The sequence below is a fragment of the Orycteropus afer genome, unplaced genomic scaffold (genome assembly GCF_000298275.1).
Source record: "Orycteropus afer afer isolate SDZICR_OR568_19922 unplaced genomic scaffold, OryAfe1.0 scaffold00043, whole genome shotgun sequence".
Lineage (NCBI taxonomy): Eukaryota > Metazoa > Chordata > Mammalia > Tubulidentata > Orycteropodidae > Orycteropus > Orycteropus afer.
The window spans coordinates 14,119,696-14,132,307 of record NW_006921630.1 but is presented as its reverse complement, the minus strand read 5'-3'; the positions used below and the strand labels follow the sequence as shown (position 1 = coordinate 14,132,307).

Below are 12,612 nucleotides of genomic sequence, written 5' to 3'. Positions count from 1 at the left end.
CTTTTCCACATCATTCTCTGTTAGTTTAGGTAAGTGGTGTGTTTTTAGAAATCTGTCCATTTCTTCCAGATTTTCAAGTTTGTTGGAGTACAATTCTTCATACTATCCTGATATTATCCTTTTTTACTTCAGTTGGTTCTGTTGTGATGTCACCCATTTCGTTTTTTATTCGTGTTATTTGTATTCTCTCCATATTTTCCTTTGTTAAATTTGCCAGTGGTTTGTCAATTTCATTAATCTTTTCAAAAAACCTATTTCTGGTCTTGTTGATTTTTTTCTATTACCCTTCTATTTTCTGTTTCATTGATTTCTGCTCGAATCTGTATTATTTCCTTTCTTTTGTTGAATGTACGCTTTTCTTGCTGTTCTTTTTCTAATTGTTGGTGATGTTCGTTTAAATTGTTGATTTTGGCTCTTTCTTCTTTTTTTGACATGTGCCTTTATTGCTATAAATTGGCTTCTGATAACTGCTTTTACTGTGTCCCAAAGATTTTTGTATGTTGTGCTTTCATTCTTGTTTGATTCAAGGAATTTTTTAATTTCATTTTTTATTTCTTCTCTTACCCAGTCTTTCTCAAGGAGGGTGTTGTTCAGTTTCCATGTATTTGCTCTTTTTCTGTTGATCTTCCTATTTTTGATTTCTAATTCGATAGCATTGTGATCTGAGAAGATGCTTTGCAGTATTTCAATGTTTTTAAATTTCTTAAGGCTTGCTTTATGGCCTAACATATGGTCTATGATGAAGAATGTTTCATGTGCACTGGAAAAGAATGTATATTGTGCTGTTGTTGGGTGAGGTGCTCTGTAGATGTCTATAAGGTCAAGTTGGTGGATTGTACTGATTAGCTCTTCTGCACCTTTGTTGAGTTTCTTTTCAGTTGTTCTGTCTTTCAAAGAAAGTGGTGTATTAACATTTCCCACTATGACTGTGAAGTCATCTGTTTGCCTTTTCAACTCTTTTAAAGTCTGATATATGTATTTTGGGGCTCTTTCATTGGTTCCATAGATATTTATTATGGTTATATCTTGTTCAATTGATCCTTTAATCATTATATAGTGTCCTTCCTTGTCTCTTGGTAGTTTTTGTCTTAAAGTCAATTTGATCACAAATTAATATTGCCACTCCTGCTCATTTTTGGTTGTCATTTGCTTGATCTTTTTCCAACCTTCGATTTTTAGTCTATTTTTATCTCTGAGGTGTGTCTCTTGTATACAGTGTACTGATGGGTTATGTTTTCTAATCTAGTCTGCAGCTGTCCATCTCTTGAGTGGTGCATTTAATCCATTAACGTTCAGTGTAATTATCAACATTTTGTTATGTGGTTTTTCATGGTGTTCCTGGTTTCTCTGTTCTATATAATTTTCTTTGCTGAGCTCATTATGTTTATGAATTGTGTTTTCATTTCCTTTGTTGCTGTTGTTTTAGTGTTTGCTAAATATTTGTGCTTGTCCTCTTTTGTATTGTGGTATGAAGGTTTATCATTTTTGTTTGAAGTTACCCTGTGATTTATAATTTTGTCCTGAGTTTAGAACAGCCCATTCTGTCTTGCAACTCTCTTGACTTCCTCACCATTTAGAAGTTCTGTAACTACACAGTATTTTCCCTCTTTTTGATTTGTAGTTGTCCTCATTTGCCAATGATGTCTCTGGTTCCCTCTTTACAATATTTTGAGCTTAATGTACTTTTCATACTTCCATAGCTGTGTTGGTATCTGGGTTATGTCATCTTGTGTATTAATGATTGGTTGTTGTTTGCTATTATTGGTTCTCTGTTCAAAGGACTCCATTTAGTATCTTATGTAAGGTTGGTCTGGTTTTAGCAAATTCCCTTAATTTCTGCTTATCTGGAAATCTATCTCCTAATTTCACCATCATGTTTGAGGGACAATTTTGCCAGGTATATAATCCTTGGTTGGAAATTTTTCTCTTTTAGGGTTTTATGTATATACCATCCCATTGCCTTCTCACTTGCATGGTTTCTGCTGAGAAATCAGAGCTTATTCTTACTGGTTGTCCTTTGTAAGTAACTGTTCTTTTTTCCGTGTTGCTTTCTTTGTCTTTGGTTTTGATGAGTTTGATGATGATATATCTTGGTGATTTTCTTTTGAGGTCTGTCCTGTTTGGGGTTTGTTGGACTTCCTGAATGGATATATTCTCATCTTTCATCATATCTGAAAAGTTCTCTTCCAACAGATCTTGGACAATTTTCTCAGTAGTTTTATTTTTCTCTTCCTGTTCTGGAATTCCAGTGGCACATAGGTTACTCCTTTTGATGGTCTCCCACTTGAACCTTAGGCTTTCTTCCTTTTCTTTTGATTTTTTTCCTGATTGATCCCTTTCCAAAGAAGTATTCAGGTATTTGTCTTCAATCTCATTAAATCTGTCTTTCATTGATTCAGTTCTACTCCTTTGCCCTTCCAATGTATTATCTATTTCTGAAAATTTAGTATTAATCTTCTGGATTTCTATCTGTAGATTTTGAATCATTTCTAATTTTTCATTTATTTTGTCATTTTGTTCTTGTATTTTCTTCCAAAATTGTTCTAGCATTTTGTCTGTGTTTTCTTTAGTTTTGTCAGTATTTTCCTTGGTCTGTCTCTCAGTCCTTTGAAGATACCTAAATATAATTCTTTTGATTTTCTTATCAGGGAATTCCAATGCTGTTACTTCCTCAGGGATGTGTTTTTGGTATCCTGCTCCCTTGTTTCTACCACTTTATCTTGCTTCTTTATGTGCACTGTGATGGTCTGATGTCTCTGAGACATTGTGACATTGTTGTATTTAGATCTCTGTTAACTGTGAAGAGTAGTTAAGGGTGAGTCAGGCTCGTCTTGGTGGTTGTTTATTGTTGACCAGTTGGTGGAGAAGGCAGTGGTGGCTCTCACTTAATAAGTGAAGCTGCAGGAGGTGTGGGTGTAGTTGTGTTTTATGGGCACTGTTGCTGTCTCCCACTCAGTTAGACAAAAATAACAATTGAATAGCCATCAAAAAAATAAAAGCAAGTGGACAAAAAACACACAATGTAATCACACAGGAACAATAACCAAAAAAAGAAAAATGGAAGAAAAAAAAATAAAATAACCCACAATATCTGGGAAGAGTGCAATAAGAGAAAAAAGGTAGAGTAGGAGAATAATAATGGAAAAAATAGGAAAAACGCAAAAAGAAAAACAAGAAACACAGTTAACTGTGAGAAAGAAAAAAATTGGAGCCAGGAACAGGAAAGAGAGAAAAAGCTGAAAACTAGAATGTGGAAAGGGAAGAATAAAGAATAATAATAAAAAGGACAATAATAATAATAATTTTAAAACAGACAAAGACCAACGAACTAAAAAATAAATAAATAAATAAATCTGGGCAGGGTGAGGCAGGGCACCCATGCTCCCTCCGAGCACACAGACTGGGATGGGATTCCTGCCGGTCCAGAACGTGGGTAGGAGTGAGGGATGGCAGCACCTCCATTCACCAAGAGGGTGTGGGGTATAAGAGTAACAAGGAGAGTATCGCACCTTTCCAGTTGTTGGTGTCCGGAATCTCCTTGCAGTTCGTGGCAAGTGGAGCCTCTGGAATCTGGGATAATGCTGTCCCTTTAAATATCCAAAATGGTCAAACCACTTTTAAACATTCAAAATGGCTGCATCCTCCGGACAGGCAAAAGTCCACAGCTCAACCTGCCTTCCTCTTTGCTGCTTCCCCTTTTATTCACCAGTCACCAGTGCAGTCCTCTGTGCAGACCCTGGCGAGCAGGGCTGATTTTTAGGTTAATTCTTAGGCCCTAACTCCAGTTGGCAATATCCAAGCAATATCTGTGCCGTCAGGATCACTGCGAGACCGCAGTTCCGTATGTCTCCTTTTTTGGTGTTTTCATGCAAACTCTTCAACTAGTTGGAGTTTAGTCCACTTCTGTATCCTTCCCTTCAAAGCTCAGGGCTCCAGGATTATCTTCTGTATTTGTGTTAATTGGTTCCCCTTTTCTTTGTTGAAGAGGGTCTGTGCAATCTGCCTATTCTGCCATCTTACTGGAACCTATATAGTGTTTTATATAGTGATCATTGCTGTCTTTTGAACAACTTTTAAACTTGTAGCAAATTAAATAATTTAGAGATGTATTAAGAAAAGTTTAATAATCTCTCATCTTCTTAAGTTAACTAACCCACTATTAATAATTTGGTGTATAACTTTTCATACTTTTCTGTCTGCTTTATGTTTTCTCTCTTTTTCTTTTCACAAAAATAACATCATATTATATACATCATTCAGTAACTTGGCTTTTACAGTTTACTTTATATTACAGATGTCCATCCAAGCTGGTAGGATAAAAACTGTATTCCATTTTGTAGTATGGTTATTTTAAGCTCTGGTGGCATAGTGCCTAAGGCATTTGACTGCTAACCAGAAGCCTGGTGGTTCAAACCCACTAGCCACTCTGCAGAAGAAAGACTGAGCATTCTACTTCTATAAAGATTTACCACCTTGGAAACCCAAAGGGGGTCGATATGAGTCAGAATTGACTCAATGGCAGTGAGTTTGTTTTTTTAATAGCATGATTTATTTAACCATTCCATTATTATTGTTGTTGTTGTTTGCCGTTGAGTTGGACCCAACTCATAGCGACCCCTCCTTGGGTTTCCGAGGCAGTATCACTATGGAAGTAGATAGCCCAACCTTCTTCCGAGGAGTGGCTGGTGGGTTTGAACTGCCAGGCTTCTGGTTAGCAGTCAGGTGTCTTAGGCACTATGCTACATTATTAGACAGCTGAATTATTTCCAGTTTTTTTGTTTTGTTTTGCCACTACAAGCAGTGGTGTAGAAAACATTCTTCTTATACATGTCTCCTTGCATATTGGTTCTATTACTTCTCTAGATTTTTAAGATTCCCTAAAGTGGTGGAATGCTGGGGAAAAGAATGAGTCTTTTTTAATTTTAATAGATGGTACAGGTTACATTCCAGAAAGGGTAATAGTAATTTATATCCTTTCCTGCATGAGTTGGTATAAATTTCCCCCTGTTCAAGTCAGCACTGGATTTCTCACTGGTGTGTGTGTGTGTGAGTTGGGTGAAAGTTTACAGAGCAAATTCACTTTCCATACAGCAGCTCACATACACTTTGTCTTGATAAGAGTTATTACTCTTATAAAATGTTTCCAATTTAGTGGGTGAAAATGGTAACTGGTTCATTTACATTTTCTTCTGTAGGTACGTTTTTCATTTACTTTTTTTCTTTTCTAAATTGCCTATTTATATGCTTTGACCTTCTAAAATAATTTTTGTGTTTTTCTCAATAATTAATAATGATCTTCTGAAGCAAGACTAGGAACTCTGGGGCCTTGAAGGAATTAATTAATATTGCTAATTATGTAAAATTTTGAAATGGATAAAAGTACTGTGATATATATCATCTTTTGGCTTTGTTTATGGTACTTTTATCCATTTCAAAATTTTACATAATTATAAATACTAAGTAATTCCTTTAAAGTTTCAGTTTCCCATCTTGATTCAGAAGATATCACTTCACCCCCTTTTTTTTTTTTTTTTACAGTCTATAGCATGTTAGGGAGCTCTGGCGGCATAGTGCCTAAGGCACTTGACTGCTAACCAGAAGGCTAGGAGTTCGAATCCACCAGCCACTCCTCGGAAGGAAGGTTGGGCAATCTACTTCCGTAGTGATACTGCCTTGGAAGCCCAAGGAAGGGTTGCTATGAGAAGGACCTGACTCAACAGCAGTGAGTTTGGTTTGTTGTAGGATGTTAGGTAGTATTAAGTAAATTCAATAGCATGTTCAAAAAAAAAAAAACCAAACTCACTGCCATCAAGTCGGATCTGATTCATAGCATGTTAGATGGAAAAAAAGAAACCTTATTCTTAATCTGTTATGTTTTGTGCCATGGAGTCAATTCTTACTCATAGTGACTCTGTGGAACAGAGTACAGCTGCCTCATAGAGTTTCCAAGGCTGTAATCTTTATAGAAATATATTGCTCTTTTGTCTGTTTCTAGTGGTCTTAATTGTGATATACCTTTCTGTTTTTAAAGTTAAAGTGCTTAGGAGAAATCTTTTGTTTCAATTTCCATAATTATATATGCATTAACATTCTGTTTCTTCATTTATGCAAAATTATGTAATTTGTGTTTTCTGCTCAGTTATTAATCATTCCCCATCTAGCTTCTTTTTACGCCAGTGAAGTGCTGTGCCTTATTCAGATCATCAGTAAGTTCCATGGTACTAAAATAAGGGTGTTTTCTGATCATCATCTTGCTTGACTCCTCTGATCTACTTCCTCCTTGAAACGCTCTTTACTTTCAGCTGCCGTAACACAGTATTCTCCTGAACATATGTCTATTATTTTTGGCTGTTACTTTGCTCTTCTACCTTGCCAATAAATATTGATGTTCCTCAAGCTTACATCCTCTTTTCACTGTACACTCTGGCTGGGCAATACCATCCATGCCCATGAATTCCGTTACTGCCTTTACACATGACCCATAAGTTCATATCAGTTATGCAAACCTCTTTTCTGAGCAACAGACCTCTGTACCCAGCTATCTACTTGACACCTCTGCATGGATCTGTCAAAGCCATCTCAGTCTCAACCAGCAGATGCTGTTTTCCTCTTCCCCTCCATCTCCTCATAACAACAGTAACAGCCCCACAAAAAATAAACAAGCACTACCTCATCCACTTGTATAAGTCAGAAATTTGGGAGTCATCTTTTATACCTCCCTTCCCCTCCCCACTATCACCTCCCCTATTTCCAACTATGCAACTGTTCTGTTTACCTCTGAAAATCAAATTCATCCACTTCCATTTTCCCCATCACCATCTTAGTCCCAGTTATAATTATTTCTGGATTTTTGCAGTAACCTGTTCTCTGGCTTTAATCTATTTTTCATCCTTCAGCCAGAGATATATTTTGAAATTGCAAATTGGATAATGTTATGTCTCTGTTTATAATGATTTCCCATTTCTTTCAGGAAAATAGGCAAAACTAAGTAATATGACCTACACAGTCTCACAGTGTCTGGCTCCAAGTGAATTTTACACTTCTCTCACCATTTTTCTCTTTTTCGTTGCTCTAATACCACTATTTTTATTCTCATTAAACTCCCTCCTCCCATTGTACCTTTTGTACATTGTGTTTCCTCTACCTGGAATACTCATCCCTCTCTTCTTTCCCAAATTAACTCTGCTAAGTCCTTTAAATCTCAGCTCATGTCACTTCATGAACCCTCAGATCTCCTTATTATAAGCTTTCCTAACATCATAGATTTCTCTTTGATAACCTTTGTCACAGTTGCTGTTTACCATTTATTTTGTGTGATCATTTGTAAGTGTTCTTGCCATCTACTCCCCATCCATAAGGGCAGGTATATTGTTCAGTTTTGCTCCTCATTTTATCCCTAGTGCCTTGCACAGTGCCTGCTACACAGTGAGCATTCAGTAGATATTTACTGACTGGCTGCATTGCAGAGGCAGAAGTTGAGCAGGGTACCACGTGTGGATGTTCATTCTGCTGAAGCACTTTCTTGTAGGAACCTTAAATAAATGCCCTTAGTGCTTTCATTTATGTGTGTATTATAAGAGATCTAATCTACTTTCTAGCCTTCCAGTGGATTTTAAAATAACTATATTAATAAAATAGAAATTTTGTAAGTAATCTCAGTTCTTTGCAAAAATATTTTATTTGATCAGTCATATTAATATCCTTAATCGTGTATTATCTACACCTTCCTGGCTTACTGAGTGGGAATTTCCCTTTTCAAAAGAATATTGCCTTAAAATATAGCAGTGGTTTGTACTGTTTTAAGTTTATTCTATTTCGTATGTTCTCATGTGCAGGCTTCCCTGAATTTAGATATTTAATAAATTTTCAATACAAACTTCAATTTTATATGCATTTTACAATTATTTAGTGTACTTCTTGCCATTTATGAGTACTCATGAAGGGCAGTCTTCCATGTTCTTGGAGTCTTTTAGTTTTTAGAGTCATTTCATTTGGAAAAATATATTTTTTAACCCTAGCACTTTTGCAAAATAAGTATCCAGTAAGAAAAGCAAGATTGCATTAACTATAGGATGATTTTTTTTTTTATTTTTAGTGTTAATGTTCATCATTCTGCAGTAACATGATGTACTGTGACTTTTTTACTTCATTTTGTTGCAAAAGTCAGTCTGCTTCTGAAAGTGTAACAGTAAATTTTTTCAAGAGCAAAGTAGCTTGAAGTTTGATTCTTTTTTTACAGATCCTGAAATGGAAAATGAAGAACAACCATCCTCTGAAAATGATTCTCAGAATCAGAGTGCTGAACAGATTACATCAAATTCTCAGGATGTTGATTTGGTTGATCATGAGTCTCCTGAGGAAAGTTCTCTAAACTCTCACGCAGAATCATCAGAATCATCAGAATCATCATCTCCAGCAGAGATGGACAATGCTGTGACCATTTCCCCTTCTGAACAGAATTCTAATCCCACAGAAAGCCAAGAGACTACAAGTCTCACTGGTGAATGTACAGATTTAGATAACCAGCTTCAAGAACAATCAGGAACTGAGGAAGATTCCAATCCTAATGTTAGCTGGGGTAAAAAGGTCCAGCCTATAGACTCCATATTAGCAGACTGGAATGAAGATATAGAAGCTTTTGAAATGATGGAAAAGGATGAACTATGACTCACTAAGGGATCTGGTGGTAGGTATTTAAAAAGAAAAGTAAACTGTGGTTAATAGACACCCTAATACTAAGCAGGCTTTCTAGTGGGAGGCATTAAGTATGGTGAGGAGTAACCACGTTCTGACTTGGATAGTTATCCTAGGAATTGGAGCATATTGAGTTAGAATTGACCTTGTTTAAACTATCCTGTCAAATATGGAAACTCACAATTCCCCCCTCAAATGGCAGCATTGCACCTTCCTGCAACATCTCAGGCTAGGGAAAGATTATTGGGCATTCCTGGGAACCAGATTGCTGCATTCTCTGGATAGACAAGAAACAAATATGGGTAATTGTGGAGTGAGGAATAAGAATTTGTACAGCTTTCTAATGAAAGGAAGCTTGGCTCTCTTGGTTTGGGACATTAGAAGCACTTTTAGGAGGAGACATGAGCATTGTGGGCATTTTGGTCCTGTTGCCTTCACAGAAACACTCTTACATGACTTAAAATGGTTATCAAAAAAATGCATTCATGGCAAAAAAAAAAAAAAAAGTCTGCTCATCACTTTCTTGCTTCATTCAGTGACAGTGATCAAGGTGACTTGATTTTTTTCCCCACCTCTTAACAATGTCCTTTTTATTTAAACCAAAGGTGAAGCCAATGTACTTTCTCGGTGTGCACTCTGCATAAAGACTAATCCATGGGACCAGGTAAAGAGGTCAGATAATATATTGTGAAGGTTGGTTACTTAATGCTTTTGAAAAATGGAGCAAGGGAGAAATTACAATGTTACAATATGAACTTCCCATTGGGAAAACTATGACTACTCTGAAATGGAATTTAGTGTTATATCCTTGTAGGGTAGATTATAAATGTTTCCAATTCATTTCTTTGAGAGGTGGTTACCTCTAGCCATCAGCCTTATTCCATCCCATGTTTAGTATGCAATTTGAGCCACAAGGCCTATATTGCCAATAGCTGAATGCATTTTGTTCCATTTTTTTCTATCTTTATGGAGCCATGATAAAACTGTGGTAGTGATCTAAAAATCCTGGGGTAACTACTATTTTTCTCCTTTGGAACTTTGGTTTCTGAAGTTGCACCTAAGGAGTCTGTCACATTTTCTGTTGAATCATGGTTTTTAGGTTTGCTTTTTTAAAAAACACCAAATATTCCTTCTGATATGGACCTGAAAATTAGCCTAGGGTGACTTGTGTAAAAAACTTATACAGTAACAATTAACATATAGCTTAATGAGAATTTTTTCTTTTACTTTACAAAAAATTTTTTGTGCCAATCTGGTGCTGGCCACATTTAAGTGTTTAAAATTTTATTAATATCTGTAGACAACCCTGTATTTGAAATCATGGCTAAATTCATTTTATTTATTTTTTTAAACTTATCTGAATCAATTCTTAAGGAATATATAAGAGACTTAATTTCTTTTTTCCCCCCATCAAATTACACAATGACCTTTCCTAACATAATTTTGAGGTACTGATGAACTTAAACTGTATATCCAGCTGTTAAAAAAAAAAACAGCAGTGCTGTATTGTAGTTATGTATATTCATGTATAGTATGTCTTAGGTCCCAGGTAAACGAATTCTTTTATAGGGGGATAAATAGCTGCTTTTGAAAGTTCCAGCTAAACAGTTGGGTCAGTGAGTAATAAATCTAACAGAGAATTCACTTTGTGTGTGTGTGGGGAAGAGTACACAAGATCTTTATTGGCCTTTAATTAAACCTGATACCAAAATGGATATTTTTAGAATCTTTGCATGTGAAATTTGGTGTAAGAAGGTAGAACTATAATACATACACTATAAAGAAGGATAGACATAGTGCTTTTGTTCTTCTTAATTGCGAAGCTGCCAAAATAGCAGAAGCTTAATTACTTGACTTGCCTTGATTTATAGGACTGGGGCTTAGAGAAAAGGAGCAGATGTTCCTCTAAGAGTTTGATTACAGAAGCCTTATATACATTGCTTTGATTTTCATATTTGCAGCTCAGAGCCATTGTTCTAAATCTAACTTTTCTAAGTTATCAAAATAACTCCTCCCCCCACCCCACCCTTGTTGTTGTTATATGCCATGGAATCAGACCCGACTCATGGTGAGCCCTTCTTGGGTTTCCCAAACTTCCTTCCGAGGAGTGGTTGGTGGATTTGAACCCGCCAGCCTTCTGGTTAGCAGTCAAATGCCTTAGGCACTATACTACCAGAGCTTCTTAACCCCAAACTAGGAGAACTTAATGGTATGAAGGATCTTTTGACCAGGGCTTTAAACTGGTTCATTCCAATGTGACCCACAGCTGAAAATTTGCATTTCCACCCAGATTCATTGACTTGAAATCCACATTTTTAACAACATCTCCAGGTGATTCTTACAGATCTCCAGGTGACTGTGTATAGTAAGATTCCCCTGGGGATCTTGTTAAAATGTAGATTCTGATTCAGTGTATCTAGGGTGGAAATGCAGATTCTCAGCAGGGGGGTCAAATGAGACTGAACCAATTAGAAGCCTGCTCCTGACTCCTGCAAGAAGCCAGTTTACTGCCACCCTCCCTTCTTTTGGCCATTAGGGGGAGTTGTTGCCTTTCCTTGAGGTATAGAAGCAAATTGTTCACTTGTTAGAAAAGTGAATTCTTTAAGGAAAAAAAAAGAAGAAAAATTAACAAATTATACTTAATACCCTGAAGGAATTATACTTGATTTTTCCCTAGTTAAGAAATGAGGGTGTAATGTTCAACTTCAAAACCCCAGCATTGTCATTGGCTCTACATTCATTTACTTGAAATACTGCCATGAAGTAGTTTTTGCATTCATTAAGAAATTCCAACACCATTAGTTTAGTTTTTTTTATGTTTTAGTTTTAAGATAGCTTTTTAGACATTTTATTTGCTTCCTGAAGATTCAAGGGTTTCTCTGAGACCCTGAATTTAGAAACATCTGGTCTACCTCAGTTAAATGTTAACTGCTTAGAGATTGAGCTGAAATGATCACCACAGCCATAAAATGGTTTGACTAAGAAGGATTTATATAATGTTTACAAACTTGGAATCAAGCAAGGATTTTATCTGAAAGCTAAAAGTTAGATATTAGAGCAAATATTTAATTCAGGTTTTTTCACATTTTAAAACTTATCTTGTTTACCTACTAAAAAATAAAATAGCTATAGTTTTTTCTGCTTATAAAGGTCCACTGAAATGATAATCCCTAATTTGCAATACTTTCTCATAAAGTTTTAAGTGTGAAAGAATTGTAATTTACTAGGTATGTTTGGGGTGGGATATTTTGTTTGGTAGGTTTTTTTCTTCCCTTTTTTTTAATCTTTAATAGGCTTCCAACAGGAGTACAATTGTTTCCGAACAAATTTTTTTTTTACATACTTTTCCCATTTTCTTCACAGTATTAGAGAGTAAAATGAAAAATGTCCACTCTGATTTTAACATCTCTAATATAATTACTCTCTTGAGAATTTTTTAAAATTAAATTACCATCACACAACCCGTTTTACAGTTAAACCAGCATTTGTTCTCTTACCAAACCCATGCCAAATTCATCATTTAGAAAAGCTCAGCATAAGTAATTCAAATAGTGCTTAAATTTCTTTTTTATTTGTGGGGGGGGACTTAGTAAATATATCCAACCGGTCGTATTATGCACAAGGCTTCAGTCAGAACATAGAAAAAAAACATTCTGTGAATGAAATATTGTATGTTCAGATTTTATAAAAGACATTTTTAAAAGCCCAATTTACAGCCGTATATTTTCTTATGATGTAATTTATGAAAAAGATGTCTGTACTAACAGGTGCTGTAACACTACTGTTGTTGGATTTTATTGTTTGGTGATAAATGTATACAACATTTCTAGGGGAAACTACTGTGATGTAAAAGTCTGGGCAAAATGTATATAATCCTTGTATATAAATGTGTATTTGATTATAATTCTTGATTGTAAA

The 12,612-nt window shown here is 35.6% G+C and overlaps 1 protein-coding gene across 1 annotated transcript in view; it reads left to right on the top strand.

Annotated features, from left to right (window-relative positions):
* EDEM3 (ER degradation enhancing alpha-mannosidase like protein 3) overlaps window positions 1–8,667 on the top strand; it is an 83,453-nt gene extending 74,786 nt beyond the window's left edge. Inside the window, exon 21 of the mRNA XM_007937679.2 lies at window positions 8,240–8,667. Within this exon, the coding sequence (XP_007935870.2) occupies window positions 8,240–8,667 (428 nt within the window). The remainder of the gene's footprint in view (window positions 1–8,239) is intronic.
* The last annotated feature ends 3,945 nt before the right edge of the window (window positions 8,668–12,612 follow it).